At 41.1% G+C, this 25,841-nt stretch overlaps 1 protein-coding gene across 9 annotated transcripts in view; it reads right to left on the bottom strand.

Moving 5' to 3' along the window:
* Window positions 1-12,520: 12,520 nt before the first annotated feature.
* Window positions 12,521-25,841, bottom strand: part of Wdr37 (WD repeat domain 37) — a 66,432-nt gene continuing 53,111 nt past the window's right edge. For 7 of the 9 annotated variants that reach the window (XR_015640823.1, XR_015640822.1, XR_015640824.1 and 4 more), the window contains 3 exons: window positions 16,597-16,731; window positions 16,057-16,171; window positions 12,534-15,329 (listed from right to left, as the gene is read on the bottom strand). Coding sequence is in view for 5 of the 9 variants with exons in the window: in XM_087590761.1 (XP_087446887.1) it covers window positions 15,198-15,329; window positions 16,057-16,171; window positions 16,597-16,731 (382 nt within the window). In the remaining 4 variants the exon portion in view is untranslated. 9 annotated transcript variants of the gene reach the window in all.

Raw genomic sequence — 25,841 nt, 5'->3', positions numbered from 1 at the left:
GAGTAGAGAGAAAAGAAGACACTAGCTGGAGTACCAGAGGTGACCACTTCAGTCCAACTTAACAGACATGAAGCTAATGTTAAACACAAGGTTACAAAACACAACACACAAGCATCAGGTTTATTGCAGAGACAGTGTTGGTGAGGATGTGCAGGAAAGGTCATACTCTCGCACACTGTTGGAGAAAGGTTAGGTAGCATATCCACTAATAAAAGAAGTATGAATATTCCTTACCCCAAATAAAAACAAAACCATCAAGTGATCCAGAAATCCCACCACTGGGCATTTATCCGAAGCAGAGGAGAGAGATCTGCATCCCCAATGTTTACAACAGCACTCCTCCCAACAGTCAGGAGATTAGGTCAAGCTGATGAATGCTTTAAAGAGACTCTGGCATACACACACAGAGACAGACAGACAGACAGACAGACAGACAGACACACGGACACGGACACGGACACGGACATGGACACGGACACGGACACGGACACGGACACAGACACACCATAGGGACACACCACAGGGACACACACACAGACACACCAGACACAGTGGCAGACAGAGAAATTCACAGTCATACAGAGAGACACATGAATCCTTTTCAGCCATTGAAAGAGATGAAATCAGACCCAACCGCCTGGTCAGGTGGGCACTCCTGAGGCTGCAGAGCGGAAGAGACCACCAACACTGCTCACCCCTGCCCACATCCCTGGCCCAAGAGGAAACTGTATAAGGCCTCTGGGCTCCCGTGGGGGAGGGCCAAGGAGCAGCAGGACACCTGCCAGAGACACCGCCGGACCCTGAAGGAAACAGACCGGATAAACAGTTCTCTGCACCCAAATCCCGTAGGAGGGAGAGCTAAACCTTCAGAGAGGCAGACAAGCCTGGGAAACCAGAAGAGACTGCTCCCTGCACACACATCTCGGACGCCAGAGGAAAAAGCCAAAGACCATCTGGAACCCTGGTGCACTGAAGCTCCCGGAAGGGGCGGCAAAGGTCTTCCTGGTTGCTGCCGCTGCAGAGAGCCCCTGGGCAGCACCCCACGAGCGAACCTGAGCCTCGGGACCACAGGTAAGACCAACTTTTCTGCTGCAAGAAAGCTGCCTGGTGAACTCAAGACACAGGCCCACAGGAACAGCTGAAGACCTGTAGAGAGGAAAAACTACACGCCCGAAAGCAGAACACTCTGTCCCCATAACTGACTGAAAGAGAGGAAAACAGGTCTACAGCACTCCTGACACACAGGCTTATAGGACAGTCTAGCCACTGTCAGAAATAGCAGAACAAAGTAACACTAGAGATAATCTGATGGCGAGAGGCAAGCGCAGGAACCCAAGCAACAGAAACCAAGACTACATGCCATCATCGGAGCCCAATTCTCCCACCAAAACAAACATGGAATATCCAAACACACCAGAAAAGCAAGATCTAGTTTCAAAATCATATTTGATCATGATGCTGGAGGACTTCAAGAAAGACATGAACACACTTAGGGAAGCACAGGAAAACATTAATAAACAAGTAAAAGCCTACAGAGAGGAATCGCAAAAATCCCTGAAAGAATTCCAGGAAAACACAATCAAACAGTTGAAGGAATTAAAAATGGAAATAGAAGCAATCAAGAAAGAACACATGGAAACAACCCTGGATATAGAAAACCAAAAGGAGACAAGGAGCTGTAGATACAAGCTTCACCAACAGAATACAAGAGATGGAAGAGAGAATCTCAGGAGCAGAAGATTCCATAGAAATCATTGACGCAACTGTCAAAGATAATGTAAAGCAGAAAAAGCTACTGGTCCAAAACATACAGGAAATCCAGGACTCAATGAGAAGATCAAACCTAAGGATAATAGGTATAGAAGAGAGTGAAGACTACCAGCTCAAAGGACCAGTAAATATCTTCAACAAAATCATAGAAGAAAACTTCCCTAACCTAAAAAAAGAGATACCCATAGACATACAATAAGCCTACAGAACTCCAAACAGATTGGACCAGAAAAGAAACACCTCCCGTCACATAATTGTCAAAACACCAAACGCACAAAATAAAGAAAGAATATTAAAAGCAGTAAGGGAAAAAGGTCAAGTAACATATAAAGGCAGACCTATCAGAATCACACCAGACTTCTCGCCAGAAACTATGAAGGCCAGAAGATCCTGGACTGATGTTATACAGACCCTAAGAGAAAACAAATGCCAGCCCAGGTTACTGTATCCAGCAAAACTCTCAATTAACATTGATGGAGAAACCAAGATATTCCATGACAAAACCAAATTTACACAATATCTTTCTACAAATCCAGCACTACAAAGGATAATAAATGGTAAAGCCCAACATAAGGAGGCAAGCTATACCCTAGAAGAAGCAAGAAACTAATCGTCTTGGCAACAAAACAAAGAGAATGAAAGCACACAAACATAACCTCACATCCAAATATGAATATAACGGGAAGCAATAATCACTATTCCTTAATATCTCTCAATATCAATGGCCTCAACTCCCCAATAAAAAGACATAGATTAACAAACTGGATACGCAACGAGGACCCTGCATTCTGCTGCCTACAGGAAACACACCTCAGAGACAAAGACAGACACTACCTCAGAGTGAAAGGCTGGAAAACAACTTTCCAAGCAAATGGTCAGAAGAAGCAAGCTGGAGTAGCCATTCTAATATCAAATAAAATCAAATTCCAACTAAAAGTCATCAAAAAAGATAAGGAAGGACACTTCATATTCATCAAAGGAAAAATCCACCAAGATGAACTCTCAATCCTAAATATCTATGCCCCAAATACAAGGGCACCTACATACGTAAAAGAAACCTTACTAAAGCTCAAAACACACATTGCACCTCACACAATAATAGTGGGAGATTTCAACACCCCACTCTCATCAATGGACAGATCATGGAAACAGAAATTAAACAGTGATGTAGACAGACTAAGAGAAGTCATGAGCCAAATGGACTTAACGGATATTTATAGAACATTCTATCCTAAAGCAAAAGGATATACCTTCTTCTCAGCTCCTCATGGTACTTTCTCCAAAATTGACCATATAATTGGTCAAAAAACGGGCCTCAACAGGTACAGAAAGATAGAAATAATCCCATGCGTGCTATCGGACCACCACGGCCTAAAACTGGTCTTCAATAACAATAAGGGAAGAATGCCCACATATACGTGGAAATTGAACAATGCTCTACTCAATGATAACCTGGTCAAGGAAAAAATAAAGAAAGAAATTAAAAACTTTTTAGAATTTAATGAAAATGAAGATACAACATACTCAAACTTATGGGACACAATGAAAGCTGTGCTAAGAGGAAAACTCATAGCGCTGAGTGCCTGCAGAAAGAAACAGGAAAGAGCATATGTCAGCAGCTTGACAGCACACCTAAAAGCTCTAGAACAAAAAGAAGCAAATACACCCAGGAGGAGTAGAAGGCAGGAAATAATCAAACTCAGAGCTGAAATCAACCAAGTAGAAACAAAAAGGACCATAGAAAGAATCAACAGAACCAAAAGTTGGTTCTTTGAGAAAATCAACAAGATAGATAAACCCTTAGCCAGACTAACGAGAGGACACAGAGAGTGTGTCCAAATTAACAAAATCAGAAATGAAAAGGGAGACATAACTACAGATTCGGAGGAAATTCAAAAAATCATCAGATCTTACTATAAAAACCTATATTCAACAAAATTTGAAAATCTTCAGGAAATGGACAATTTCCTAGACAGATACCAGGTATCGAGGTTAAATCAGGAACAGATAAACCAGTTAAACAACCCCATAACTCCTAAGGAAATAGAAGCAGTCATTAAAGGTCTCCCAACCAAAAAGAGCCCAGGTCCAGACGGGTTTAGTGCAGAATTCTATCAAACCTTCATAGAAGACCTCATACCAATATTATCCAAACTATTCCACAAAATTGAAACAGATGGAGCCCTACCGAATTCCTTCTACGAAGCCACAATTACTCTTATACCTAAACCACACAAAGACACAACAAAGAAAGAGAACTTCAGACCAATTTCCCTTATGAATATCGACGCAAAAATACTCAATAAAATTCTGGCAAACCGAATTCAAGAGCACATCAAAACAATCATCCACCATGATCAAGTAGGCTTCATCCCAGGCATGCAGGGATGGTTTAATATACGGAAAACCATCAACGTGATCCATCATATAAACAAACTGAAAGAACAGAACCACATGATCATTTCATTAGATGCTGAGAAAGCATTTGACAAAATTCAACACCCCTTCATGATAAAAGTCCTGGAAAGAATAGGAATTCAAGGCCCATACCTAAACATAGTAAAAGCCATATACAGCAAACCAGTTGCTAACATTAAACTAAATGGAGAGAAACTTGAAGCAATCCCACTAAAATCAGGGACTAGACAAGGCTGCCCACTCTCTCCCTACTTATTCAATATAGTTCTTGAAGTTCTAGCCAGAGCAATCAGACAACAAAAGGAGATCAAAGGGATACAGATCGGAAAAGAAGAGGTCAAAATATCACTATTTGCAGATGACATGATAGTATATTTAAGTGATCCCAAAAGTTCCACCAGAGAACTACTAAAGCTGATAAACAACTTCAGCAAAGTGGCTGGGTATAAAATTAACTCAAATAAATCAGTTGCCTTCCTCTATACAAAAGAGAAACAAGCCGAGAAAGAAATTAGGGAAACGACACCCTTCATAATAGACCCAAATAATATAAAGTACCTCGGTGTGACTTTAACCAAGCAAGTAAAAGATCTGTACAATAAGAACTTCAAGACACTGAGGAAAGAAATTGAAGAAGACCTCAGAAGATGGAAAGATCTCCCATGCTCATGGATTGGCAGGATTAATATAGTAAAAATGGCCATTTTACCAAAAGCAATCTACAGATTCAATGCAATCCCCATCAAAATACCAATCCAATTCTTCAAAGAGTTAGACAGAATAATTTGCAAATTCATCTGGAATAACAAAAAACCCAGGATAGCTAAAGCTATCCTCAACAATAAAAGGACTTCAGGGGGAATCACTATCCCTGAACTCAAGCAGTATTACAGAGCAATAGTGATAAAAACTGCATGGTATTGGTACAGAGACAGACAGATAGACCAATGGAATAGAATTGAAGACCCAGAAATGAACCCACACACCTATGGTCACTTGATTTTTGACAAAGGAGCCAAAACCATCCAATGGATAAAAGATAGCATTTTCAGCAAATGGTGCTGGTTCAACTGGGTGTCAACATGTAGAAGAATGCAGATCGATCCATGCTTATCACCCTGTACAAAGCTTAAGTCCAAGTGGATCAAGGACCTCCACATCAAACCAGACACACTCAAACTAATAGAAGAAAAACTAGGGAAGCATCTGGAACACATGGGCACTGGAAAAAATTTCCTGAACAAAACACCAATGGCTTATGCTCTAAGATCAAGAATCGACAAATGGGATCTCATAAAACTGCAAAGCTTCTGTAAGGCAAAGGACACTGTGGTTAGGACAAAACGGCAACCAACAGATTGGGAAAAGATCTTTACCAATCCTACAACAGATAGAGGCCTTATATCCAAAATATACAAAGAACTCAAGAAGTTAGACCACAGGGAAACAAATAACCCTATTAAAAAATGGGGTTCAGAGCTAAACAAAGAATTCACAGCTGAGGAATGCCGAATGGCTGAGAAACACCTAAAGAAATGTTCAACATCTTTAGTCATAAGGGAAATGCAAATCAAAACAACCCTGAGATTTCACCTCACACCAGTGCGATTGGCTAAGATCAAAAACTCAGGTGACAGCAGATGCTGGCGAGGATGTGGAGAAAGAGGAACACTCCTCCATTGTTGGTGGGATTGCAGACTGGTAAAACCATTCTGGAAATCAGTCTGGAGGTTCCTCAAAAAATTGGACATTGAACTGCCTGAGGATCCAGCTATACCTCTCTTGGGCATATACCCAAAAGATGCCTCAACATATAAAAGAGACACGTGCTCCACTATGTTCATCGCAGCCTTATTTATAATAGCCAGAAAATGGAAAGAACCCAGATGCCCTTCAACAGAGGAATGGATACAGAAAATGTGGTACATCTACACAATGGAATATTACTCAGCTATCAAAAACAACGAGTTTATGAAATTCGTAGGCAAATGGTTGGAACTGGAAAACATCATCCTGAGTGAGCTAACCCAATCACAGAAAGACATACATGGTATGCACTCATTGATAAGTGGCTATTAGCCCAAATGCTTGAATTACCCTAGATTCCTAGAACAAACGAAACTCAAGACGGATGATCAAAATGTGAATGCTTCACTCCTTCTTTAAATGAGGAAAAAGAATACCCTTTGCAGGGAAGGGAGAGGCAAAGATTAAAACAGAGACTGAAGGAACACCCATTCAGAGCCTGCCCCACATGTGGCCCATACATATACAGCCACCCAATTAGACAAGATGGATGAAGCAAAGAAGTGCAGACCGACAGGAGCCGGATGTAGATCGCTCCTGAGAGACACAGCCAGAATACAGCAAATACAGAGGCGAATGCCAGCAGCAAACCACTGAACTGAGAATAGGTCCCCTATTGAAGGAATCAGAGAAAGAACTGGAAGAGCTTGAAGGGGCTCGAGACCCCAAAAGTACAGCAATGCCAAGCAACCAGAGCTTCCAAGGACTAAGCCACTACCCAAAGACTATATACATGGACTGACCCTGGACTTTGACCTCATAGGTAGCAATGAATATCCTAGTAAGAGCACCAGTGGAAGGGGAAGCCCTGGGTCCTGCTAAGACTGAACCCCCAGTGAACTAGTCTATGGGGGGAGGGCGGCAATGGGGGGAGGGTTGGGAGGGGAACACCCATAAGGAAGGGGAGGGCGGCAATGGGGGGAGGGTTGGGAGGGGAACACCCATAAGGAAGGGGAGGGGGGAGGGGGATGTTTGCCCGGAAACCGGGAAAGGGAATAACACTCGAAATGTATATAAGAAATACTCAAGTTAATAAAAAAAGAAATGAACATGAAAAAAAAAATAAAAATGGATTAAAAAATAACATCTGTAACTAAAAGTGTAAACATTACAGCATAAGTGCATTTTAATATCTTCTTTTGTATTTATGAGCAATGCTTTCGTCTTATTTGCCATTTTGTTATTGAAATTTCATATGCAAAACAATGAGTTGTTATGCAGAATATCTATACCGTCTTGCATGGAGGTAAATATCAGGGTAGGACAGGTCCAAGAGAAGGTCTCTAAGGAGTGGTAATTGGAAGGGGCAGAATGATGACTCTTTGTACATACAATTTAATGCTGCCTTAAGTGTTAGCCATTGTATATATTCCCTGCACAATTGTATAAAAATAATGTAATTTTAGAAATTTACAATGTGTAAAAAATAAAATTATTCCTATACACTTGCTCCCCCCCCCAATAAAAAAGAAAGAAAACCAAAAAAAAAAAAAAAAAAAGAAAAGAAAGAGATGAAATCTTGCTATCTGCATCAATGTGAATATAATCCAGCGAGTCACGACAAATCCAGAAGGGTAAAGGGCACACAATTTCCCCACACATGTGTGGTATACAAAGACTGATTCTCTAGAAGTTGAGAAGTAGAATGGCAGTGATTAGAAGCTGGACGGTGAAGAGGGAAGGAAGGGATGAGGAAAGTCAGCCAATGGTACTGTTATGATTAAATAGGTTATGCTAGTTCTGCTGCAGAGCAGAGTGACTGTAGGATATATATATATATATATATATATATATATATATATATATAAACTAGGATCAACAGCAAGAAATGTTTGTAGAGATAGTTACACAATTTTAACACTATACAATGTACCCTTGTATCCAAACATCACATGGCACTTCATACATATATGAGGTTATATATTGGGATATATACATATATAGGGATTATATATATATATATATATATATATATATATATATATATCTGTATCCAAATATCACATAGTACTCCGTATGTGTGTGTTTGTGAGTATATGTAATAATATTGTACTATAGTGTCAATTTAAACATATATATTTTATGTGTCAATTTGAAAATCCAAAATTGGCCTAGCAAGATGGTTCAATGGCTAAAAATGCTTGCTTCCAAGTCTGACATGAGTTCAAGCCCCAGAACCCACACAGGAGAAAAGACTCTCATTAAGTTGTCCTCTGACCTCCACATTCATGCCATGGAGTATACACACATAGTAATACATACATACAACATACATCAAACATACATGCATACATACATGCATGCATACATACATACATGCATACATACATACATACAGGATCTCATTATGTAGCCTTGACTGTCCTGGAATTTGCCATGTAGATCAGGCTGGCCTCGAAAGCACAGAGATCCTTCTGCCTCTGCCTTCCTAGTGCTGGGACCAAAGGCATGTCCCATGATGCCTGGGTAAATATAAAACTTTTTAAAAATGCAGAATAAAATGTTTTGGAAGAAGAAACAAGTGAAAAATCATGAAACATGAGACACAAGGAGAAAAGGGACTAAAAGAAAATTTGAAGAGTCCATTATAGAAAACATCAGGCAATTGGATGGATAGATTGATTACTGGGGCCACCGAAACAGAACAAGGAACAGAGTGAGGTGAAATATTTGAAGAAACCATAGGCGAGTGAAACTTTGAAGGCACAGACATTTAATCCTATATTACAACTGCAATCCCAGTATGCAAGATTATGAGCTCAGATTGAACCCCCTGGCTTACAGCAAGACGGGGGGGGGGAAGGGAAAGAAGAGGGAGATGGAGTTAAGAAATGAAGGAGGGAGAGAAAGGGAAGCAGAGAGCATAATGATGGGTAAATATGTACAATAAAACTCAAGCTCAACTCTTGAACTGTTTAGTGTCGTGTGTCCATGACAGCAAAACACAGCTGCTGAAAAACGGAGGGGAAGTGAATTTAGCTCCATCTAACAGAAATTAGTTACAGGAGAGAAATACATTTACCAACTGTACATTTTGCTTTCCTGCAGGGCTAGGGATAAGACCCAAGCACCACACCCCTGGGCTACACCCTGGCCCTGTTGCAAAAATGTTTTAGTATTTTTGGAGAAGCAACTGGAATCAGAAAATGTGTGTAAAGCATACGTGTGGGAGAAAATGGTCCGATCTTGCAGAACATCCCCACCTATCCCTAAGATGCTGTTTTCACAAAACACAAACTCAAAGAATAAAAATGCATCTCTGCTCAACACAATTCTTGGACCGCCTCCCAGATCTGCAATGATCTTCGGTCTCAGTGTAAGAGCAACATAAGAAAACGACTTTGTTGTTTTATGTTCACACCTGGTAAGTGAAATCCTTATTACAGTTGCTGCTTGGACACATGGAGTTGTAAAATGTATTTGAAAACAGCCCAATTCTGACACAGTATATAGCATACTGCCTTTGTCCAATTTCCTTAGTGACCATTTTTTCAAGAACACAAAATTGGCTTCATGGCCTCTTATGGGATATGTACAAACTGAATGACTGAGGATGAGCCGTCCATAAACGACGAAAGAACTGAAGAATCTGAAGTGAATAAAATAGACTATCATGAAGCATCAGCATTCACTTTACACACATTTGAAATAGCACACATTTTCCTTTTAATAATTACTCTTAATTATATACTATTATGATACACTAAAGGAATATTACATGTTATGAATTATGAAAAACCAAAACACCAAGATCTGTCTTCTTACCATCCTTAAGGACAGGCGCAAGATGGCTCACAATCAGAGTTCAATCCCAACAAACTACGTAAGCATAAAGAGAAAGCCTACTTCACGAAGGCGTCCTTTGACCTCCACACGTACGCCCTAGCATGTGCACGCATGCACACATACTTCTTAAAACTTGTCTTCACGGGGTTGGGGATTTAGCTCAGTGGTAGAGCACTTGCCTAGCAAGCGCAAGGCCCTGGGTTCGGTTCCCAGCTCCGAAAAAAAGAAAAAAAAAAAAAAGAACCAAAAAAAAAAAAAAAAAAAACTTGTCTTCACACAAATTAAACATGGGACTTGCAAAGCCCGAGCTTTCCCTATTTGACCCTCTGCCTTCCTAACCCGGCCATGCCAGTCCAGAAAACGTTAGACTAAATCTTGCATTTTGGTTTCTGTGTGATAACAGATAAGATGTGTAATTGTGATAGACAGACTTACATCTTCACTCACCATAAGGATCCAAAGAGCTCCTTGGGTTTAGCTGATAGCAATATTTCAGTGTGTAGACTTACCATCACTTATATATATGCCTGCCCCCACAGATATTTGCACCTTCTAACTGCCGGATTATAGAAATAAACATTGTACCATACGACTTTCCAGAGACTGCAGTATCTCCTATCCCAGCCGACAATGTGCAAAGGTCCAGTAGTCAGTATCATTAGTAGCTCCTTCAATCTAATGATGGGTCTCATTCCTGATCCCGGTCTTCATTCTTACCTGCTGCCAGCTTCCGGTTCTCCTGTCGACATGTACAACTTTGATACAATACTCTCACGTATATCGACTACTGACTTTCACCTCACTTTGTTTTTACAATGTCTCGTAATGAATGAAATCCATTATTTTACTTAAAAATAAGCAAAAACCCCTTTGCCTTTAATGTAATTTTCTTAAACCTTTATAGCACAGTCAACACATTTTTGTTGACTGCTCTTTTTGACAAGTTCACTCATATAAGCGCACACACACTCGTGTCTTTCTTTTAACGCTACCTTTGGTAGTAACTGATGGACTGAGTAACCACTTTCTATTATTTTAATGTGTTATTTTGTGTGTCTGTTTGTCCAAGGAGGCTGGAGAGTGTATTAGATCCACTGGAGCTGGAGTTACTGATAGTTGAGAACTGCTGATGTGGGTGCTGGGAACCAAATTCTTAGTCTTATAAAAGAGCGGCAAGCACCACTAACTGCTGCTGAGCCACACTGAAGTCCACGTGTTTTTATTTTTAAGTGATTGCACTTGAAAAACTTACATTTACCAATTTAAAAAGACTGCGATCCCTATCTCAATGCCCCAATTAAAGAAAGCTAAAAAGCCAGTAACATTAATCAGACATAACTGTCTGCTGATGCCTTTGGTTCATTTTAAAACCATTTCCTCCCTAACTTATTTCACACTTATTCTTCACATGTAGTTTCTCGCTGAGAACACACTTTGAAACACTCCCTGCTGTTTTCCCCTCAGATTAAAAGCATCACTAATAATTCTTGGAGCTTTACAGTTTACTTAAGAGAGAAACTGGCTCAACCAAGTCTCAGTCCAAAAGTTCAAGGGAGAGTCCTGATTGGCCATAGAAAAGAAGGGACTGGGTTGGGGATTTAGCTCAGTGGTAGAGCGCTTGCCTAGCAAGCGCAACGCCCTGGGTTCGGTCCCCAGCTCCGAAAAAAAGAAAAAAGAAAAAAAAGAAAAAGAAAAAGAAAAAAGAAAAGAAGGGACTGCTCCTACTGTGTGTTTGTGGCTGAGTTGCGGGCACTACGTCAACTATGCCAACACTAGTGACAGTGCTAAGTGATAGTGACAAACTATCAAATTAACTTAGCAATGCTAACTTAATGTCTCACATGGTTGAAATTTCCTAATGTATTGTTTTTAAGGGGGAAATCCTTACCATCAGTATCTTAAATGACTTAGAGACCCTGACGAATGTGTTCACGAAGGTAGAATAGGCAGCTCTTCAGATACGTTCTGGATTGTGGCTGAAGTAATGCTTTCTTCCTGCAAGAACTACCTGTGTTAGCCCCAAAATAAACCTCAACCACATCTCCATGAAGAAGGAACAGATGGGGAGTGAGATGGTACCTGGCCCCAGGTAACCCACCTCACCCTGTGCACCGCCACACTGTGGTGAGTGCCTGCATCCCGCCATCTGTCTGCGCAGCAACCTACCAGGAAGTGGTCCTGCAGCTTCTTATCTACTTACAACATTTAGGCTTTGGTTAAACGTTGTCGTAACAAAGGCTTCTTGGCTAAACGATGTGACAGAGCTACTGAACGCCTCTGGACCTAGGCCCACAAGTCATGAGTCCCTAGGACACTGCCATCATTTCTTTCACACAGGATGCCCAGCATGCCAAAGATCCCTGCAATCTACTGTCATTTTGACCAAAGCTGCTGAACAAAAGCTATTTTAATGAAGCTAAAGTTAAATCTTGCAACCTCCATGACTTCATTTTCAGCTCCTTTCCACAACATGGCCCATACTCTTTTGCATAAGTGAAATGTTCCCAGTTTTGAAACATTTTTTTAATCCTAAGTTATTAGCAAAACCCAACATCTATAGATCTTATGCTATGAGAGATAAAAGATGAAAAAATATAACTGGGTTTATGTCTAAGATAAAAATATTTTCAAACAGGCATTATAAGCAATGCATTCAATTTCTGGACAGCTATGATAGTTCTGTAACTCAGCAATGCTTCACAAAGTAACACATGAGGGGCGCAGTAAGAACACAAGACTCTCAACAACATAAGTCTTTATAATAGTAATTATGGAACACAGAGGTTTTAATGAACTTCGTATTTCAATGAAGACACTGAACGTTTACAAACAGTTACATCAATACAGTAAGGATAACTGATTCCACAGAACACTTATAAATGCACTTTTCCCTCAAAAAAAAAAAAAAAAAACCACAAAACAAAATACAACCTTTTTTCACAGATTTAAGTAACAAGTGATTTACATAGTCTTCAGATTCCCAAATATGTACAAAGTTTTTTCCACTCTACAGAAATCAGTATGCATCGGTTACGGTGGGGGCTGGGATATTCTGTTCAACAAATCTCTTGGGAAATTTTGTATTAATGCACATTTAGTAACCACATATTTCCCCTCCATTATTAAGTGAAATTCTGGACACTCCAGCACATAATAGTTCCAAACACTACTTCTGATAAGAGGACTTGTGGCTGACAGCTTGACTTATTGTTAGCCACATGCACACCAGCCTACAACATTCATGAGCCCACGCCCGTGCCAGTCACGAACTCTTAAAGATAGCACTGTGGTCACAGCAGCAGTGTGATGAGAACAGATGACGAACAGCAGCTAAGAGAAGTCACATCCCGCTCCTGAGCTCTCATCGAGCACCATTAGGGTCTTCTGCCCTCATGGAATGAGTGAGGAGCCTCGATTCTGGGTCAGAGGCTGGTCCCTCCAGTTAGCCAAAGAAAACAAGCAGCCACTGGCAGTGAAGATCACTGGACTGCACACAAGTCGATGGTCACCAGGAACGATTTCTAAAGCTCCAAGACTATCGGGTAGGTCTTCTGTTTGACTCTGCTGCTCCCATTTGCATGCACATTCTCAATGCTCCTAACTATACCTCGACCTTCAGATTAAGATGCCAAGAACAGAAGAATGTGGCTTGTCACCGACATTAACAACTCTGAAGAGAGTGGACTGGAGGGGATACAGAAACCTGCAGTGGCTGTGAAGTAGGCCACTAGGAACATCATCATACAGTACTCCACCATCAAGCAAATACATTCAAGACAGCCAGAGCTGGCTCTTAAAACTCTAGTCATCTACAGTGACCAGCCTGACTCAGCTCTCAAATACGCCGTGGTGAGACTTGTCATCAGAAAAGGTCAGACTTTAAAAATACAACCTCTTTTTTTTTTTTTTAAGTTGAAAAAACAAAATTACTCAAAGAATCTCTCTAAATGAGTCAGACACAAAGTTCCTAAGATCAGCAACTTTGGCGCCCGAGTCAAAGATGCCAATGACCAAGTTCCCAGTCGTGGAAAGTTACACATTACACATCTTACAGCCGATTCCTACCACTGAGTAGTTCAGCTGCCCTCCTGTGCCACCCGAGAGAGAACCAGGGCTAGGGGAGGGCAGGAGGTGAGGTAACCATAACAGCATACATCACTCCTCTTCTCCCTAGACGGTCACTCTCCAAAGGGCAGTATGGACAGGATTAAGATACGAGGGGCAGTAACTGAGATGTCTCTTTATCAAAACTGTAACTCTGTACGAAACACAAACTCACGAACATCAGATGAACAGTGATCTCTAGAAGGCGAGAACAAAGGCTCACTCATGCAGTAGAAGGACTGGTTTAAGAGGTCTCCAGGCTGCTCAAGACCTGTGAACTATCTGATATCACCTTCCGGCTACCTAGAGAGCCTTTCACCGTCAAGGTACATACGGTATGGTTGTCTTTCTCCTTCTACCTTGAAGTCAGTATTCCAGCTTTAAAGCAAGTGCTTATCCAGGCAGCAGTGAGACTCCAAAGGTTTCCCAATATTTATTTTGAGGTAGTGCTCATTTATTTGCATTCTTGGCTCTCAAACACCACCAAGGAAGTGAACCCATTTAAAAATATGAAAACTAAAGATGTAGAAAATAAATAAGATTTTGTCTTCAGGTAGCAGGGCCTTTGTATAAAGGTCAAGTCACATTCAATGGATAAATCATTTGAAACTTCTAAAAACTGTTTATAACCACAGCTATAAATTAAAGTGCTTTGAATTTTGTTTAATGTCTAAAATCAGTGATTAGAATAATCGTATTTTAAAATTTGCTTGTATGAGACCTCAAGAGATTGAAATAATTTTCTATAAAATAGCAGAAACATTTTCTTCTCAAAAGAAATTCTGCACAAACGTTGCAAATCCAGGTTACTTTTACAGAACTGGAACAGAAATCAAGAGTTGAAATGGAATTACACGACAGCGCATTCTACAACTTCACATAAACCAAGTACAAAATCCGTCTGTCCTGCCTCTTGCTAGCCTATGCGAATGAGCTCTGCAGTCTTCCCAGGACAAGGCAGTTGTGCAGTTACTCCAGACACGGATACACAGTTCACATTGGATTCATACAATGTAACGTAATGCCCTACTGCTCATCCCTCAGCATCAAGAACTCAAAGCATTGTGTATGCTACGTGGGAGGTGAGCTTCACTTCTACTGACCAGAGGATGCCAATATACACAAGACAAAAATAAAAACAGAATCACACATCTCTCTGTACACTTCATGCAAGCTGGGCACAATGTGAAAAGAACATATACAAGGCACCCTTCCCAGGGTCAAACGCTCACTAAAATGGCTGATTAATATGCAGAAGAGCCTGCATCAATCAAAAGTCCATGGCAAACTTCGAGCTAAGGAACATCAGTGACTTATTTTTCTTGTAACAGTGCAGGAATATTGATGTTCCAACCAATAGCTTGCCTATCGAACCCACAGGTAAACAGATTGCATATGGGGTGGTCTTCACTCCACGCTGAGCAGCACACCATTCGTCTGTGACCCTAGGAACGAACACACAACACAAAATTAATGCATTATTCCTGAAACAAAATTTAATACTTGTGCCATGCTAGCTACCATCCTTAAATGAATAATGTAATAGCGAAACCCAACACACATGTAGCCAAGGGGGCCAAAAGCTGCTGTGCATGGCAAGGGGCTTTCAGAGCCAAGCATCAGGTGGGCAGTGTGCCAGAATGGGGAGTGGATGGGGCTCGCACCAAATCATCACTAGTCTCTTGACAAAACGACTAAGTGTGCAGTCATACACACAAAAATGGTCACTTTGAAATTTTTAAATGAACAAATGAAGCTAGAAGACATATTTTCATACACACTAAACCAAATTCACTCAAGGACCTCAAATATCATATAATAAAGAGTTCCAATAATAAAAGAACTAAGTATGTGTGTGTTACACATACATATATACATATATACGTACATATATATATGATACAAAATGAAACAAAAATAAGAAATGACCTTTTGTCTAGATTCTAGAATCATCAGGATTTCTAATTAAATATCAAAATATTGAAGGAAATTACTACAAAATAGTTTTGTAGTTTTGACTAGCTCATCATCTCATAAAACACATGCTAAAGTTAATTTTTATGTCTTCTAAATGTTTTAATGTATCCTGTTTCTATTTCCCCATGGCACCACTGATGTAAAACCGGAACTGTAAATTCCTTCATGTTCGTAATGAACCACCGTAACCAATACCTGTCGGCTGCTCCGGGGGAGCCGTGCCAGTCGCACGCCTGACATGTCAAACAACCGCACTTGCCGGTTGTCATGGGGGAGAGCTATGATTTTTTGCCCAACACATACATTGATCCTACAAAGAAGATACAGAAACAAGTTTGTAAAAACACGACAGGATAATGTTTTGAAATTACAGAAAATAATTTACATTTCAAGACAAACTAAATGAGTAAACCATAGGGCTAGTCCATCTATGACACTGGACAGAGATTAAGGCACACTCGACTGCCAGATCACAAGTGACCCCACACACATGCGCAGTACAGTCACACACTGTCCAATAGCAGACAGGGCCTCAGAGAGTTATCAAAGCCCTAAAACATCTGGCTACCAAAGGCCATTTCTGATCTTGTCTTACTACACTAACATACTACACAAGTGAGTAAGTTTAAGTAGTCACAGATACTGAATTCAAATAAGAGGGTTCCCCAGGAAGTTGAACCCTCTTCCCAAAAACTGTATGATCAAACAAGACAATAGATTACACCTAACCCTTACCTATTAATGGCAGAGTCTGTACGAATTGTTGCAATTGGAGATCTCATATTTTTTAAATCCCAGACTTTTACTGTGCGGTCATCACTGCCTGAAACGACGTTGTCTCCCACAGTGAACACAGCAGAGGTCACAGTGCTACAAGTAAAGGTTAGACACAGTTAGAGTTCAGGATGTACCCATTACCCCCTCACAGTACATGCTACACAGTTTTGCTTCCAGAGCGAGCAACAGAGGGCAAGGAAGTTGGAAACGTGCAGGCTTACAGTGTCTTCCACTCTGCAAGCCTGTGCCCACTTCTTAAATTCTCCTTGTATATGTTAAAGACCTTCTTTATGTCCTAATAGAGGAGGCAAAATGTACTGTCTACTCTGTCCTATCATCCTCAGACAGTGCAGCAAGATATTACTAGAAAAATATGGATTAAACAACCTACCAAATATCGATATAGTGGGATGAATTAAATAAAGATCTAATCCAACTGCAAATTTCAATTCAATCAAAACACAAGATTTGCAGAAAACACTGGGTAATTCACAAGTGGCAAAGTTCAACTGAGATTTTTTCCAAATAAGACACACCCATGAGATGGCTCTGTCAGTAAAATGACTGCCACACAAGCATTAGTCCCAAATTCAATCCCCCAGATATCCCATATAAAAGCCAGGCATGGCGGCATGTAATCCTAGGGCTGAGGGGGTGAAGATTGGAGGATTTTCCTGTCTTCTGAAATCTGTGAACTCCAGATTCAGTGAAAGAATCTGTCTCAAAAACTAAAGAGAACAGCAAATGAGTGATGAAGATACTAGATGTAGACCTGCAGCCTCAACGTGCACACGTGTACACTTACACACACACACACACACACACTCACACTCATACACACACGTACTCACACACTCATACACACACACACTCACACACACACTCACACACACACACACTCACACACACACACACACACACACACACACACACACACAAACACACACCACCACCACCACCACCACCACCACCACCACCACCACTAGTCATTAGGAAAGTTGTCTCCATTAGAAGTGGCCACAGCCTACTGAGTTAATGTGTGATGCAGCCCTTCCTTTCAAGCCAAAGTCACCAACCATTTGCTAAGAAAGGGCTAAAATAATAAAATGGCACCTGAAGAAAACAACCTCAACACAACTACCTCTCTTCACTGGAGAGTTCTGTAAGAAACTATGATACAAGCCTACGTCCCATGAACTAAGGACTGATAGTCCATTCCTTAAAACGCAACCTGGCACATCATGTAGGAATACTTCAGGGACTGCTACTGTTTTGACTTCATATAGGCCAGTCTCCTCCATTTTACCATGCATCTCTGTAGTAGAACTGTTCAGGCCTTGCTTCCTGCCTGGTACAGTGTGGGCTGTGTGTGTTGGTTAATGTTTTAATATCTAATCTCCCCAGGATCAGTACATAAAGCAGAACACTGCCTGATTCCAAATGCCCAAATCAGCAGGTCCAAAGATGCCAACGCAGAGGCCTTTCAAGACTGCAGCTTCACCTACGGTTGCCTCCCAGCACTACAAACCCCAGGGCCATCCCTCCCTCCCACAGGAAGGCTCAGCACTCAATGTTCCCTTCCAGGTGACATGCAGGTAAGCTTGGTTATGGTGTCTTTTTATCCTCACAAATCATTAATTTGTAGAAACAAAAGCTTTGTTTCTGTTCCAAAATTTACACATCAACTGCTAAGAACTCAGAATTCCAATTTAAATGATACTTGGTCCTGTTCCACAATCTGTACAAAGATGTGATTTTATGTTCTATTTAGACTCTTGAGAGGAATCTAATCAGTCACTAGGTCCGATTTATGAAAACTCTATTAATGTGAATAGGCACAGCTAAGTTCTAATTAAGTCTAAGTTCTACTACATTAATCAAGGATTTTAAATACCACCACCAATGTAGCTACTAAGAACCAAAGGATTTCAACAAGATCTGACAACAAACTATGGTACAACACTGAAGCCCCAGAGCACAACCAGAACTAACACTGGGCTTGTAAGACTATCTTCACATTAACACATCTTGCCTTATGCAGGACAGCCTTTGCCACGGCACAGGCATTGGCCACTAGAACTGTCTGACGGTGTACGTGCTGGACACTGAAGTACTGCAGCCTTCCTCCCTCTACAAGATGATACCAGCAGGTACCTCCTCCCTGCATGTGACAATCAATGACTCACAGAACCATCTGTGTTAGAAACAGTGCACTACGTTTGGATGGGCATAAATGACACATAATACACAGAAAGATATGATACCGGAGAAATGGACATATAGACAAACCTGTAAATCATGACTGACCAATCTGTATTATTTGATGATTATCTTTATTTTGAATGCACTGGGGTTTTGTCTGTGTGTATGTCTCTGTAGGATGTCAAATCCCTGGTACTAGTGTTACAGACAGCTCTGAGCTGCCACATAAGTGCTGGGAACCGACACCAGGCTCCCTGGAAGAGGAGACAGTGCTGTTAACAGCTGAGTCATCTCTCCAACCCCACATATTCTTTATTTAAATAAGTAACAGCATAGGCCTGACTTTAAATGATGTATAGCAGAGGTTACAGGAACATTTAAAAACCTTTTTATACTGCCAGAGATTTCAAAAGCATGAGGTAAAGATATCCACTGACTTCTGTTTGCAGTATATTCTATATTCTAGGAGGTTTTGGCCAAGTTAAATTTCAGCTAGCATCTTGCTCAATTAATACAAAGGAAAAAAAGCCTCAACAAAAAGATCATCTGACCCTATGTTAATGAAATGCTAGAAGACATTAGGTTCTTAATAAATCACGATCCTGACAGGTATTGTAGGACATCAAAAGAAAAACCTGGCAAAGAGGCAGTAGTTTTAAAGGCACCCTTGGACCATGGGTCCCACAGGGAGGCTAGTGAGCTACAATCACTCACTGGAAAAGCTTCAGACTCTGCCAAACTGCAGCAAAGCTCATTTATCTTGTCGTGGAGGGCAGCCGAGCATGTACTTCCAGCTGACAGAATGGTACCTTCTCACCACACACCACTGCCTGATCTGGAACATTCTGCTCCCTCCGTGGGGCCTCAATCAACGGCAATACTGTAATGCTAGCACTCCTCATTAGGACTAACAGCTGTCTTCCCAGTCACACAGAGACACAAAACTGTTTTGCATAACAATCTGCTGAAATTTCACAGCTAAGAAAAAAATATATGATGTGGAAAACACTGGACCATGAAATGCTAATGCAGTGTGCTTTTCTGGCATCATCTCAAAACTGACTACCAGGTCGCCATCCCTTATTTATTTATTTATTTGTTTGTTTGTTTGTTTGCTTGTTTGTTTAAAATTTCAGCTCCTACAAAACAACAATTTTGTATCTGTGGAGCAGTAGACCTAGTGTTTACAGAAGGTAAGCAGTCCCTAAGCAGAAACACAATTGTACAAAACATCCCCTATTAGAACACAGGCTTCTGTGTTCCAGCACACATAATCCATCTTTGAAAAGAATGTGTTTCTCCCCCTGTCCACTTTAGCATGTCTACTGTTGTCCTTGCTCAACTCATGTTTAGGCAGTCCTGTTGATGTGACTTATGGTTATCCCCTCTGACACTACTAGGAGAACAATCTCATAGATAATCCCCTAATCCCCTTAACATCTTTTGGGAGTTGTTGTGGATGTAGCATAGAACAATAAAAAAAGAGGCCGTGAATTTGAAGAACAAAGAAAGGTACATAGGAAGGAAAGAGGAGGAAAGAGAAGGAGAAATAATACATTTTAGTTATATTATAATCTCAAAAGCTATTTTAAAAGACATGTACAGGGAGCTGGAGATGGTTCAGCAGGTAAGAGAACTTGCTCTTGCAGAAGACTCGGGTTTGGTTCCTGGAACACAAATGGTAGCTCATAAACATCAGTTTAAGAATACAAATATATTTAAAATTATTACTAAAAAGTTAAAATACTAAGATTCATACAATAAGCTAGGCAGTGGTGATAAACACCTTTAATCCCAGCCCTGAGGCAGATCTCTGAGTTCAAGGCCAGCCTGGTCTACAAGAGCAAGTTCCAGGACAGCCAGGTCTACACAGAGAAACTGTCTCGAAAACCCAGAAGGCTTCATACAATGTCATCCTTGCAACAGCAAATGGCAAGGCTTATTTGCTTTCCTGAAACCTGGTCTTTCTGACTTAGAGCAATTGTAAGTTTAGAACACTTTTAATTATATCAATAATTTTAAAGAAACTGGCAACAAATATATTTAAACTTAGTGAAAAGTGACCTCCCTCAGCCCAGGAAAAAAAAAAAAAAGCTATAATGGCATTCTTGCAACCTCAAGGGTCAATTTGTTCTTTCTTAAAACCTGGTCTTTCTGACTTAAAAACATTGTATAGAGTGTTTTATTTTATTCTAAAGTAGTTTAGAATATTTTTAATTATATTGATAATTTTAAAGAAACTGGCAACAACTGTATTGTTTGAACTTGGTGAGAAGTGACCTCCCCTGGGTTTTAATTATTTAACTTTCCATTTATTTTTTGAACCCAAGATACTGACTGTCAATTAACAGTGACCAGCATCTCAAAAGCAGATATTATGAATTCATTTTTAAATATAAAAATTTGAAGGTTCTATTTTTTGAAATATTATAAATTACATTCTATAACAACTTTTAATATAATAGAATGCTTGGGCTGATGAGATGGCTGGGAAAAGAAAAAGGTGCTTCCCACCTGACAGGCCTGACAGCCTGAATCTGATTTCCAGAACCCATATGGTGGAAGGAGAAACTGACTCTCAAGTTGACCTCCAGACACCTGCCTAAGAGCCCTCTCATGTTCATACATATATGCACATGCACATGATACATACAGAATATAAGTACCTTAATATAGTGCAGAAAAGACATTCACTAGAAAGAATAGAGAAAGTGAAGCTACTACAGCATAAATTTTTTTACTCTTAAATATTAACAAATTAGAAAAACCTCACATGTCAAAACAAAACTCACTCCTGCTTGAATAAACAGAAGATAAGGCACCACACAGAGCAGAGTGGGCCACATGGGGTACTAGTGCCCAGGCCTGGGTCAGCAGTGACTGTTCCAGGGCCTGAGAAAGGCCTTCATCCCAAAACAAGGAAGCTGACCAAAATGATTCCCAACTTGAGAATGGGGTTACTTCTACCTAATACTGGACTGAGTGTGCTGAAAGCAGCTGGCTACATCTTGGGCCACAAGGAGAGAAAAGCTCCAGATACCACGAGAAAACCTCTCAGAGGTGGAGTACGGTGTATATATCTACATGTGTGCACAGTATATATGTGTAGAACATTCCTACAACCTCCCCCAGACAGAAATAGATGCTACCAACAAGTGGACAAGGAACCCTTTAAAGCAAGGTACACTTGATTCTGCCCCTCATTGAGAAGGCTAAGGGAATAATAAGATGGTGTCAAGAAGGACCCGTGGGTTCTAGGCTTAGGCAAGGAAGAAAGACTGAAAATAAAATGTCACTTTTAAAGTTCAAAATGACATTAGGCATCGCAGTTCATGCCATAATTCAAAAGATAAAACAGGAGAGTTACCAAAAGATTGAAGCTAGCCTGTGCTACATAATTAAGTGCAGTTCAGCCTAGGTACAAGTTGAGATTCTGTTTCAAAAGGACAAGTCCACAAAAAACCTTCAGAGTGGGTTATCATCACAACTCTCTAACACACAGGAATTCTTTAAAGAGAGCAAGCCAAGAAAACAGCTCACTGCTTTCCCCCAGCATGTGGAGCATCCACACCCTGTCTACTTGCGGTTATTGGAGGACTGACACTTGATGGCAACCTTTATACGACATCAAAAACCCTCCATCCTTTACAATATGATGATGCCACAATGGTAAGCAGCCCTAGAGTGTCCATCATCAGACTGCTGGCAGAAATTTCTATAACTGTCCCTCCAACCTAGAAAAGAAGTGTGTCTCCGTCCAGCATCCCCACCAGATGTGACTGACACAGGAGCAGGGAAGAGTTGTGACTGAAGCTCTGCAATGGGAAAGCCATGCCCTACTCATATTCATCAAGCTGGGGCCAGCACAAGCTAAGGCTCAGGTATCACAATGAGTGACACAGGCCAATCGACTTGCCTTCAAGGGGCCCACCAGCGCTGACTGGTAGGGAATGGCAGCCATGGTGCTATTGGTTTCTTCCTTGAAAGTTTCAGAGTCCAGACTACTAGACATTCTAATAGACTCAAGGTAGCTACGGATCTATAATCTTCATGACACCTTTGTAAACTTCCTCAATACGCTCTAGCCTGTCTGACTTCATTTGTGTTCCCCTGGAGAAACCACAACCTAATTCTGCAGCTCTGCACATCCCACACCTGCCTCTCCAAAGAAGATGCAATGGCCCTCCTGCTCCTGGACATGCTATGCCTGCTGATGCGCCACACTACCCAGCCTCAGATGCCTGCCTACTTCTTCCCTTCACTGTTTACTTGAAGAGACTTCCATACCTAACTTCCAGGAAACGCCAAAAGCCACAGAGACCATTCAACCACCAGATTCTGCATTACCATCTGCCTGTGTGTGACAGGAAATGGCCACCATGAGGCCTCCCTCTGCTCTCCCAAGTGCTCAGCTCCAAGGCATTCTCCCAAAACCTTCCATCTAAAAACAAACCTTTAGAGTCCTCTCCACACCTCTTCAACAAACTTCTCAGAAATCAATGCCTGACCCCACAAAAGGAACAGGTAACGTCACTGCCACCAGACAAGCTGTGACACAGGACGCAGCTCTACAGTTAGCCCCCGACAGCCATGGTGGCAGCTGGCCTAAGCTTCACTTCCACCTCACTGCCAGTAACTATCCATTTCACACTGAAGAACTAATTTTGTCTCATTCTTTTAAAATGGAAATTCATACCTACACCATTCATCAAAGATAGGTGTTTTTCCTAGTGAAATTTCACAGCTGTGTAATATGTGACATGTTTCAAATCATCTTCTTAGAAAAGATGCATACTGGCACAAATATAGTAACTTACTTTTTAAAACCTTCTCCACAGTACATGTTACTTGAAAAGCTACAATACTAACACCCTACAATATGCGGCAGCTTCCCTTCAACATGAGGCAAATGACACTTTTATTATGAACCAAATTTAACTACTTTTCTGAAACTGATTATAATTACTACTCTGAATACATACAAAGTTTTACCTTAGTGCCTCAACACTGCAAACATAGTGACAGCCCTTTGGAGTTATTAACTAAGCAGAAGAAAAGCATAGCATCTTGGTCATTTTACAAAGGGAAGCAGAATCACTGTAGAAATGCAACCCACAGTGCTAGAACAGCACTCTGCTTGGTGCTCTCTAGACTAAGCAGCAGTACTCATCTACCTCAGTGCTCTCTAGACTAAGCAACAGCACTCATCTACCTCAGTGCTCTCTAGACTAAGCAGCAGTACTCATCTACCTCAGAGCTCTCTAGGCTAAGCAGCAGTATAAAACTATATGCTCTTGGCCCATTTTATAACACAGAAGGGAATACCTAAAACCCACACAATCAAGTCCTTGCTTTATAGGAATGTGCCTTAAGCTATTACTTAGAATTGACATATGTTGATATGCCACCTGTGATGGTTTGAATATGGTTGGCCTGGGAAGGGGCACTATTAGGAGGTACAGTTTTGTAGAGACGGACTTTGAGTTTTGTCTTAGAGTTTTATTGCTGTGAACAGACACCATGATCAATGTAAGGTTTATAAAGGACAACATGTATTTGGGGCTGCCTTACAGGTTCAGAGGTTCAGTCCATTATCATCAAGGAGGGAGCATGGCAGCATCACAGCATCCAGGCAGGCATGGTGCAGGAGGAGCTGAGTTCTACATCTTCACCCAAAAGAAGCCAGGAGCAGACTGAGCATCCTCAGGCAGCTAGGAGGAGGGTCTCCAAGCCCACCCCGACAGTGACACACTTCCTCCAACAAGGCCACACCTTCTAATAGTGCCACTCCCCCCGCCAAGCATATGCAAACCATCACAAGATCCTATGCTCAAGCTCTTTCTTCCCAGTGCAAAAGAAAGCCTTTTCATGGTTGCCTACAGAGGGAGTCTCTCCTGGTTGCCGTCAAACCAAGATGCAAAACTCTGAGCTCTTTCTCCAGCACCCTGTTTGCCTGGACACTGCCATGCTTCCTGCTATGATGATAGTGGACTAAACCAATGAATCTGTAAGGCAGCCCCAATTAAACGGTGGCCTTTGTAAGAGTTGCCCTGTCATGGTGTCTGTTCACAGCAGTGGAAACCCTGACTAAGACACTATCTTAAAATGTCAGGAGCAGGCAGGAAAATAACTCAGTGGCAGAATGATTCCCTACCATATGAGGGTCAGAGTTTAATCACCAATATTTCTTCACCCTGGTATATCCATATATATATATACATACAAACATATTTATTTCTTTTAATATATGGAGCAGTAAATGAAGAAAATGAGGACTAAAAAAAAATATCTTTAGACATTGTTTTAGACACTGTTCCATTGGCACCATGACCAAAGAAAAATATTTAATTGAGGCTGGCTTACAGTTCAGAGGTTTAGTCCATCACCAGCATGGTGGGAAGTAGGGCAGCACACAAGCAGACACGGTGCTGAAGAAGCAACAGGCAATTCCAACATCCGGATCCCAGGGAGCAGGCCAACAAGACCACACTTCCTAATCCTACTCAAGTAGTGCCACTCCCTAATGACTAAGCACTCAAATATGAGCCTATGGTAGCCATTCCTATTCAAATCACCACAGACATTAGCACAAAGAACCATAACTGACTTCCAAAAAAGCCAAAACAAAAGACAAAGCAGAATGCAAACCTCAAAATGCACCAGTCCATTTGATGTGGAAACAACATAATTCATACAGGATTCCTCAAGGTATCCACATCTGTCTTGCTTTACTCAAACATGATATAGAGGAGCGAAAGTCATTTTCAAAGTTATAGTTCTTAAGATATTTGCAGATTTGAGTTATTCATTTGTTTATTTTTACTGTTTCAGAATTTCATACACACAAAGACTGTGTTTTAATCAAGTCTGGGCACCATTCCCTCCCTTCCAACTCCTTCCCTAACCCTTGTCACCATTTCTGCCCAATGTCGTGTGTGTGGTTTTAGCGCACTGAGTCCAGTCAGTGCTACAAGTGTGTGCACATGAGGGCCATCGACTGG

The sequence above is a fragment of the Rattus norvegicus genome, chromosome 17 (assembly GCF_021556685.1).
Source record: "Rattus norvegicus strain SHRSP/BbbUtx chromosome 17, alternate assembly SHRSP_T2T, whole genome shotgun sequence".
Classification (NCBI taxonomy): Eukaryota; Metazoa; Chordata; class Mammalia; order Rodentia; family Muridae; genus Rattus; species Rattus norvegicus.
This window is presented reverse-complemented; position numbering and strand designations above follow the sequence as displayed.